Raw genomic sequence first — 9,430 nt, forward strand, 5'->3', positions numbered from 1 at the left:
TGGTGTATGTAATGGGACTAATGGCATCCTTACCAGGAGTCGAGCGTGCAGCATTAGCAGCCAGAGCAGATGCGAGCTCCCGGAGAGTGAAGCATTGGTCCAGATCGGGGTTAGGCGCACCTGAGTACACCGGGTAGGAGGGTGCCTGAGGGGGCGGGAGGTAGAAAGAGGCGAGTTGATCAAAAACTTCGGAGGGAGTCCGCTGAGTGAGGGATTTAGCTAGAGTGGGAGCAAGGGCAGGCTTAGTGCCAAGGAGGGATTTAAAGAGAGACCATGCGGATCGCGAGTTCAATGCAGAATCAAGGCCATCACAAAGAGCACTCCAACGAGAGTGCTCGAGGGAGGCACAGTGGGCGACGATCTCGGCCCGCAGAGCAGTGATCCGGGAGGAAAGTTGGGCATTGTGTGGTTGGGAGCGAAATGAGCGTTGAAGACGTTTACGGCGACGCCATAAACGGAGAAGGTGAGGATCTTGGTCTTGGATTGGGTAACGAGAGCGAACGCGACGGCTACTGGACGTGAGCGCTGCAGAGATGCGCGACGTCCAGTCGTCGTAGGATTGAAAGGAGTCGGAGGCGGGATTAGTGCGAAAGGCATGCTAGTCAGTGTGAATAACCGGATTACAGCGAGGGATGTGGGAAGGAGAGGTGGTGATATGGATGAGAAAGTGGTCACTTAGAAGAGTTTCGGCTGTCACCTAGGTGCCAGTGAAAGGAAAGTGAACCCCGAGAGAAAGTGAGGTCGGGTGTTGTGGGGCGTTGTGAGGCAGTTCCCGCTCGAGTAGGAGAGCCAGGAGTATTAGGAAGGGTGAGGTGGCATTCCTGAGCCAGACAATGGAGGAGGCGGCCGGGTTTGAGGGTTTGTGGGTAGCCCCAGAGTGTGTGAGGGGCATTAAAGTCGCCACCAAAGAGGAGATGGGAGGTAGAAGGAAGAGAGTGAAGGAATTTGCCCAGAGCAGAGAATAAAGAGGAAGTGACAGGGGGGTTGTAAAAAGACAAAAGGACGAGTGAGATGCGGGTAGAAGGGTGGTAATAAACCACACCAACTAAATATTTAAGGAGGATGGAGGGGATGTCAATTTGCTCTACGAGCACGTCACTGCGTACATAAATAGACGCAAGTGGTGTGGCCGTAGTGGCATGGTAGGCGCGGTAGCCTGTGACATTGCGGGCCGTCGGGGTCTCCTGGAGAAGGAGAAAATGAGGCAGAGAGGGGCGGGTGAGTAGATACTGGTGGAGGGGGGTCTTATTGTGGCAAAGATTTCGGCAGTTCCACTGCACAATCTCGAGGTCCTCGCTAAACGCCATTATGATAGTGGAGAGGAACGCGATGGTACGCGTTCCTTCTTTTTTTCCGGGGGCAGTGACTCATGGACGGATTGGAGCATAGATGTGAAGGATTCCCATTGCTTTGATTGTGCTTGGAGGGTGGTGAGAATCTGCAGAACCGAAGTTTCCAGCTGAACCAAGCGAGTGTGGTGTGCCTGTGTGGTGGTTTCGACAAGGTCAGCCAAAGGGGCGACCTGGGCGCTGGAGGAGGGAGTGGTAAACGTGGCAAGGTGCTCATTTAGCTTGCTAAGATGGGAAGTAAGAGAGGAGGTGGTTGTCTGGAGGGTTTGAGTCAAGGCATGTATCTGCTGTTGTAGATCGTGGGAAATGCGCTGCTGCTCTCGCTGCTGGCGTTCCAGCATTGCGAGCCGCAGGTCGAAGGAGCGGCTCTCGTCAGTCAAGGATGGAGAGGATCCTTTAACTATGGCGGCGTAGGAGACTGGTGGTGACGTGATCGGAGCTGATGGAGATTCATGATTAGAGGAGGAGGAGGAGGAGGGGTGGTGGGTTGAGTGGCGCGGCGGAAAGCTAGGCGTCGGAGGTATGCAGCTTTAGCACACTCGCGTTGTTTAGCAAGGAGGAAGGGGCAAGTAGGGTCGAGGGAGGGGTGGGTGGTCTCCTGGCAATGAACGCACCAGGGCTGGGCACACACATGAGCGGAAGGGTCAGCGGGTAGAGGAGCAGCACAGCGACGGCACTTGGCCGGAACGCTGTGCTGGGGGCATTGGTGGGCGCGGTGGCCTAGAGTGAGACAACGGGTGCAGGTGGGAGGCTTAGGTTTATGAGGACGCACCGGAAGGCAACGTGTTTGAAATATACAAAGTGGGGGATGACGGTGCCAGCGAACGTTATGAGCACTGATTGAGTGGATCCCATTATGCGAGCAGCGAGAATATCTGCTTTGAAAGAATCTAGATCATGCATGAGCTCATCAGGAGTGAAGTGACCACCGACGTTATGGATGACGCCGAGGCATGAGATGGGAGGATGGGGAGAATAAGTTTTGATGCTGACAGGCTTATCGTGAAGGTGAAGGTGCGTGATAGAAAGTAGGAGGTGGGCGGTGAGAGGAGAATGGGTTTTTAAAAACACAAGGCTTTGGGCTGGCTTGGCCTGAAGGGTGATGTCTGCACTGGTCTTGCACGAAAGTTGTGCAGCGGAGGTGACTGCGGCGAGCACGTCGTAGAGAGGCAGCTTGGGATTGAGGGTACCAGGAGGGAGTTGTATGCCAACAGTGATGAGCTCGGAACGGGGTCGGGTGGCGGAAGCAGGCTTACGGCTGGCACCGATGGTGCACCAGCCTATTTCCGAGGATGGAGTGTCATCTACCGGGGACGCCATGAAGTCCATGTCTGCCGACGAATCGTCTGCCTGAGGCACAATCTGCGACGCTGGTGCCGGGCTGCAGGTCGTGGTGTCAGCGGGTAATGTGGCTGGTGTAGGCGCGGCGGCATCGGCGGCGTCGACGAACGCAGGCGGCTGCGACGCATCTATGGGCCCAAAGGTGTTGGCGTCCCTTAGAGCGTGGAGTTGGCTAGCAGTGGACGCTGCGGCGACGACGAACGCTGCCGGCTGCGCCGCGGCCGTCGATCCGGAGCTCCCAGCGTCGCTCACAGTGTTGGTTGCGACAGGAGTTTGCGCGGTGACGTGGGCGGTTGGAGTAGGCCCCGCGGTGGCGGCATCAGTGGGTCTGGGCTGCAGGGTCTTCGTCAGACGCTGCATTGCAGAGGTGCAGGCGCGGCGCGTTAGGGTTAGCGAGGCGCCGCGCCGCTTCAGACTTTTGGAGGCGCTTGGAGGGCCAGCTCGGCAGCGGGCCGTGATGCTGATGGTATGCACGTGCTTCGGAAGCCTTCCTGAATCGATGGAGAGGAAATCCAGGGGCGGGCGAATCCCTGGACTATGCCAGGGGCAGGTGAAAGCGGAGCACGATAGGCAGCCAGCTAACCAGGGCGGCGCCACCTAGCGAGAATCTCAGGTTAAGCAATTGGCATATTACACCATGATTAGACCAAAACTTGAGTATGCATGCACTGTTTGGGATCCTCACACAAAGACTAACATTAATGCCCTTGAGAGAATTCAGCGCAAAGCAGTTCAGTTTATATTTTCTAAATATCGCACCACTGACTCACCATCTGCTCTGTTGCTTCAACATAATATACAGTCCCTTGAAACTCTGCGTAGAATACTAAGGCTAAGATTTCTCTTTATATTGAAAACTAACAAACTGTCAATGGCCCCCGATTTGTATCTCCAACCGATAACGTCCAGGTCAACAAGAAACAGGCACACTGAATCATTAAAACCTTCCTTTGCCAGAACTAACATACTCAAATTTTCTTTTTTCCCCACACCATTACCGAGTTTAATCAGTTACCACCATCATCTACAGTTGACATTGATGCCACTGAACAGGCCGTTCATTGATTTTTTTTACTTGACTTGCACTTTTTGTTTTGTGCTTTTTTGTATTGTGTTTATTGTGCCCCTTTTGCCAGGGCCCTTCACTGGGCCTGCAGTATGTCCTAAATAAATAAAATAAATATATTTTTCTTTGTCGTTCGAGGACTGCAGCAATCTTTACAGCCTGTACATAAGCCCACACTAATATGCCACTGAGCGGATTAAATTACGGCAGCTGCTGCTGTGTTTCGTGGAGTGGGAACAACGGGCGAAGGCAAAGAAAGCCGGGGACGAAGTTCTTCCGCATTCCTCGTGACAGCAGGTGATTGAAGCCTTTTCTGTGTACTTTGAAGAAAATATAAAATAGTGCTGCCAATCTCTTGTTAGAACCGGCTACTATGCGCACGTTTTTTCTTCAGCCAGTGAAGCGAATATTTACAGGTTATACTGTGCCTTAATTCTTTCAGGTCGAGGGCTTGGATAGAGTATGCCAAGAGAGGCGACCTGTTAGAAAAATGGCCAACCCAGCTGTACGCCACGTACCGTATCTGCGGGGACGATTTCATCGCTGATGACTTCATGGACCCCGGGATGACTTCGCTGAAGAAGACGGCTATTCCGACTGCTCAGCCTACAGGACACTTGGATTGTCAGCTCGCTCAAGGTAATTTCCAGTGAGCGCTTGTCGTGTTTTTAAACGCTTGGCAACATCGCCCAGCCAATGAAGCTTTGAATTGTCTTCTTCTAGCTACGATTTATGATTACCACAGGATTGACTCGATCTAATCCCAGCAATTAAAGCGTACATTTCTCGATAAAAAATGCAGTTCTGCAAATCCTTGTACTACTTTTGCTGGCAGTATACACTCAAGCCCCAATGCCGCAGTAACCGAGTCAGTACCACCCTCATCCCTCCTCTCGAGCTCGAGCACTTCCAGCAGTAGTTCTCAATGCCCGTCTGCAACTGCCACCGGTGAGAGTAAACGCGTTGTTTCTTTCGCATGCTCATAAGAAACATGTATAAAGATAGCCAAGGTAACTATATAAACATAAAGTAGTCGCGCATTTGGTTTTTCAGCGCGCTCTGCAGCATTAAATAAGATTTGGTCTTTAAAGAGTTATCTAAAATCGTGCTTGAATAAACGTAACAAAGGAGCTAACTGAAAGCATTTAAAAATACTCTTGGCAACTCAAGGTGACTGTACGAACAATGCAATGTTTGTCTTATTCGTTAAAGGTGTATAAAATGTTTATTCGTGAATGGTGTATCAATTAACGTTACGTGAAAGACCCGGCACTCCAATTTTGCATGCACGCTAATACAGAGCTTGTTGCTGATATAAAGAACTGTTCATTCACTCGGCTCTAAACTCTGCTTCACCGGTGCTTTCGCAGGTATTGGATCCTCACACACAATTGCAGTAGTCGCTTCATCGGAACAAACGTCATCTGCATGCCTGAGCTTTTTTTCGAGCGACACCGGTCCTCTACTGTCTTGTGCTGCAGGGCCTGGTCAAGATTGCCTTGCACTGGATGCAGAAGTTGTTGCCGACCCAACAACTAATGGTACAGCCTTAAAACCTTAAGTAGTGAAATTCTAGACGTTGATAAGATGTCGCGTACAGTTGCACCAATAATTTGCGACACATGAGGTTTGCGATAGTGAGGTCGAAAACCAACTGAGTGTCTGAACAGTTTACTGTTAAATTTCGGCTTGTGCTACTTACCACGACCTCCATAGGAATTCATTGTAATAGAAATAGTTTACCGTAAACGAGCAGAAATTCACAATTACCGAGGACCTTGTGTTCTGTAAATGGCTGTTACCTACTCTACATGCGACCTTAAGGCAAATTCACAGCAGTACACATAAATGTGTCATTTTTGCTGTCATGCCAGGAACCGCTGACTGTTGCTTATTCACTTGCATACGCAGACACTGCTGCCCCAAAGCCCACGACAGCCACACTATAATCTCCGAGGTTGACACATTCTGTAGTTGCCCGTATATTTCACACATGTATTGATTTTATTATCTTCACTCTAGCAGCACGAAATACGATGACGAAGAATGACAGAGGACAAACCAGTGCGCTACTACTGGTCTTCAAATTTAGGAGCAGTGACGTCATCGTAAGACTAAGCCAACTCTCGATCTTTTGTACTTGGTTCAGCCCACGAAAACAGTCAAGTTTTTCTTTCAATCAGATGGAAAAACCAAACTATGTCTACAGCTAGCATTACAGGAGGCAGGATAGTTTTTGTTGTACAATGTGCCGTGCCAAAAGAACTAGAAATTCTTTCAAATTTAGGTAATGGTTGAAATTAGTACAATGATAAAGATGAATAATGGTTTGCTTGAAAGCACACCTTCATGAGGTTTTAGTCAGTATTTAAAACTTATACATATAATAATTTAAGACACTTTCTGCCTCAAATGTTCCGGGTTGCTAGAAAAGGGCATTCTATCCCAGCTGTAGCATTTCGCATGTTACTCAAGTTGAGTTAATTTCTTTCTAGCACTTACAGGGAGAGGAGCAAAAATGAAAAGACCTCACACCTGGCAGAGGCGCCTGTTGACTGCGCTTAGGTTCGACATACGTGCACGATTATATTTGATATTATTCATTTTAGATGCTTTCTACAGACGGCTTATGTCATTGTGTATAAAATATGCCCGCTCCACACAAATGACATTCTAATGAACCTTTATGTGTTTTTGAGTGATCCTGAAATGGCACACAATGCAGTTCATGCGCTTTAATACTGCAACCAGATTTCTTTTTGTATGAGTGGTAAGTTTCGTGTAGCATTTTACGTTACTCTGCAGACCATGTGAGAAGCAGCGCAACAGGCTTTAAAGTAAGTGCATATAGAAATGAAATCTATACAATGTATTTATGTCAGCTCCTTCTGTTATGAATGCAGCGCATGCACGGAACTTCCGCTACTCACCGAGGGACGTTATCAGGTGACATCAGGCCAAAGTGTCCAAGAACAAAAAGACTATCAAGACGACGCAAAATGGAACACAAGACACCATCGACAATTTCAGAAGCTCTAGAGTGCATTCGGCCTCATGTAACGGATGAGGTATTTCAACTTATTTACTGTCACGTGAAGATGCGGTCGAAGGACAGAGGGAAGCGGTTTCCTTTGTGGCTTAAGAAGTTCGCCCGGCACTTGCACTTTCGCGGCCCACGAACATACCGCTTTTGTCGTCCTACTTCACACTTCCCACACAGCGTTCTTTGAGACGATGACTGAGCAACGTCAAAATGAGCCCTGGAATTATTCTTGGAATACTTCCTACCATAGCTTCCAAAACAGAGTCTTGGAGCCAATGTGATCGCGTCTGCTCTATAATATTTGATGAAACAATGCTGAAGAAAAATCTTGCCTATGATGTTACACAAGATGTCCTTCATGGGTTTACAGATGATGGAAATGAAAGAACATCCTCAATAGCGGACAGGGCCATGATGTTTCGTCTGTCTGGCATTTCCAAAAAATGGGTTCAGCCTATTGCCTACACATTTGGGCATGCGTCTACAACATATTTTGCTACTCGTCGCCTACTTCTTACTCTGATCGAACTGCTCAAAGGAATAGGAATCACAGTGAAGGCTGTTATTTGTGACCAGGGAGCTACTAACATTAGCCTCGCCAACTCACTGAGCGTGTTGACTGAAACGCCATTCTTTTTCGTAAATGATGAACGTATTTACTTTATATTTGATGTCCTACACCTGATCAAAACTACCCGTAACAATTTGCAAGCACACAGGCTTCACATCGAAAATGAAATTTCAGATTTGTCTCATATTATCGAACTCTATCAATCAACACACGAACTGAGACTGCGGCTGGCTCCAAAACTTAGATAGGCACATATTTCAGAAACCGTTCTCTGCAATGAAGGTAAACTGGGCAACGCAAGTCCTCAGTTCCTCTGTGTCAATCGCTTTGCTCGCTATGGTGCATGCCAAAGAGCTCCCTCAAGAGGCAATGGTAACTGCTAATTTTTGCGACTGCGTGGACAAGTTATTTGATTGCATGAATAGCTCACGTGTAAAAAAGACAGAACAGAAGCTGCGGCATGCGATCCGTAAGGGCCACGTTGAGTTGCCCGAGTTTATCGAGAGTCAGATATTGTGGATATCGAAGTGGCAATTTGAAGGAAAGCGTCAGCCACATACAACGTTTGGATGGCAGGTCACAATTAGAGCCATTCTTCTGCTATTAGAAGGCATCGCAAACAATTATGATTTCTCGTTTCATCTCACGCGCCGCCTCCAGCAGGATTCCCTGGAAAACATGTTTGGCCGCATGAGACAGAAACACGGATGCAATACCAATCCTAATGTGTCTCAATTCACATCTGTTCTGAAACACATTATGATTCGGAAGCTGTTCAAGGTTTCAGAATACGCAAATTCTGAAAACGATGGGCCTGATCTCGTGCATGCGGTGACGCCCTTCTCTTTGAAACAGGAATCTGTAGGCGACACTGTGGCTCCTGCTCCCGCCGTTGACTTGCCTGCTTTAGATGACATTTCCCCTCTAGCTGAAGAGAAATTCTCGGAAGTAATAAAGGATTGTGCAACCTACTACGTTGCTGAATTTCTAATTAGGCAATTTCTTAGAAATACAGAAGAAGAATGCACATGCTCCGAAGTGCTCAAAGATGAGAATTGTGGCCTAAACAAACCGCATCAGTATTTCACCATGCTCAAAGCCTATAATATTTCGGATAGGTTTTTTGGAAACTTGACAGTTCCTTCTGAAGCAGCTTTTGCATTTATACAGCAACTGGAGACTCGATTCCTTTCTGTAATTGAACAAACATCCCATCTACGCCACGTCTGTGGTACATTGTACGAGCTCATGACGAATGTTGGCGATTTTCCTTTTTGCTCTCTGCAGTGCCGTGAAAGGTTTCTGAGGATGTTCTGCAGAATTCGCCTTTTCTGGCATGTACATTTCGTCAATAGAAACTTAGACAGCATTCGCGTCAAGAAATAAATGTCTGGCATGCAGCTGGATAAATTTAAAGCCTAATATGTGTCAGTTTCTTATCGCTGCCATTAGAACGCAGGGTTTGCTTACATATATCCGTCGCTAAGTTCATTTTTTTACGCTGATGGTTCATTGCTTCTCTCGTTCCCGTTGTTATGTTCGATGATTAGTAAAGATATGGACTTAATTCTGTACATGAAGGAAGATGCTTGTAGAAAGTTGTCTTTCTTTTATTGTTCTCGAAGGCAACTGCAGCCATTTTCGAAGAGATGATTTACGTTGTTGTTGCTAGCCATTTGTCCATATTTGTCTTGTTTTAGAAGAAGAGCGTACAGAAAGAATGTGGATTTGTTTGCGTGGTGTCTACACGTTGATCAAAAATTGGCAGTGGTTTAGCTCTGGTTAAACCTGGATGATTGCGAAAATAGCGAGGAGAGAAAGAGAGGCGATGTAGAGCGCGCGGCAGCGGCGGCGGCCCCGGCACGCTAGCTATGCGCCGCTACTGCTCAAGCACAACTGACTAGCGCGGCGGCGGCACCTCTAAGTTACCCGCGCAGCGACGGCGGCTGCGCGCCAGCTGTGCGCCAAGTGACGTCACTGCTCCTCGCGCATGCGCAGTATGGCCTCGCCTCAGCTCCGCGAAATGGCTCAGCGACTCGCGTAGTGTTGCTTTCGCAACA

At 48.2% G+C, this 9,430-nt stretch overlaps 1 protein-coding gene and 1 pseudogene across 2 annotated transcripts; both read left to right on the forward strand.

Annotated features, from left to right (window-relative positions):
• The first annotated feature begins 2,865 nt into the window (after nt 1-2,865).
• On the forward strand, nt 2,866-6,784 carry LOC149355341 (uncharacterized). 2 transcript variants are annotated; one of them, XM_089577621.1, is made up of 4 exons: nt 2,866-4,053; nt 4,199-4,395; nt 5,127-5,297; nt 5,668-6,784. In XM_089577621.1, exons 1-4 carry the CDS (start codon nt 3,938-3,940, stop codon nt 5,703-5,705), a joined length of 522 nt encoding a protein of 173 aa, XP_089433747.1. In that variant the 5' UTR covers nt 2,866-3,937; the 3' UTR covers nt 5,706-6,784. The 2 variants fall into 2 exon arrangements, with proteins under 2 accessions (XP_089433747.1, XP_089433746.1); XM_089577620.1 differs by having other exon boundaries at nt 6,660-6,784.
• LOC149355342 (uncharacterized) lies at nt 6,707-7,618 on the forward strand (annotated as a pseudogene).
• Nucleotides 7,619-9,430: the final 1,812 nt, after the last annotated feature.

The sequence above is a fragment of the Amblyomma mixtum genome, chromosome 3 (genome assembly GCF_055824585.1).
Source record: "Amblyomma mixtum isolate Tamu chromosome 3, ASM5582458v1, whole genome shotgun sequence".
NCBI classification, from domain to species: Eukaryota; Metazoa; Arthropoda; class Arachnida; order Ixodida; family Ixodidae; genus Amblyomma; species Amblyomma mixtum.

Excerpts from the sequence above, each read along its gene's own strand:
- LOC149355341 (XM_089577620.1), top strand. The coding sequence starts at position 3,938 with ATGCCACTGAGCGGATTAAATTACGGCAGCTGCTGCTGTGTTTCGTGG. Across the intron at positions 4,054-4,198 it reads CGCATTCCTCGTGACAGCAG|GTCGAGGGCTTGGATAGAGT; the intron begins GTGATTGAAGCC and ends TAATTCTTTCAG. Across the intron at positions 4,396-5,126 it reads GGATTGTCAGCTCGCTCAAG|GTATTGGATCCTCACACACA; the intron begins GTAATTTCCAGT and ends GTGCTTTCGCAG.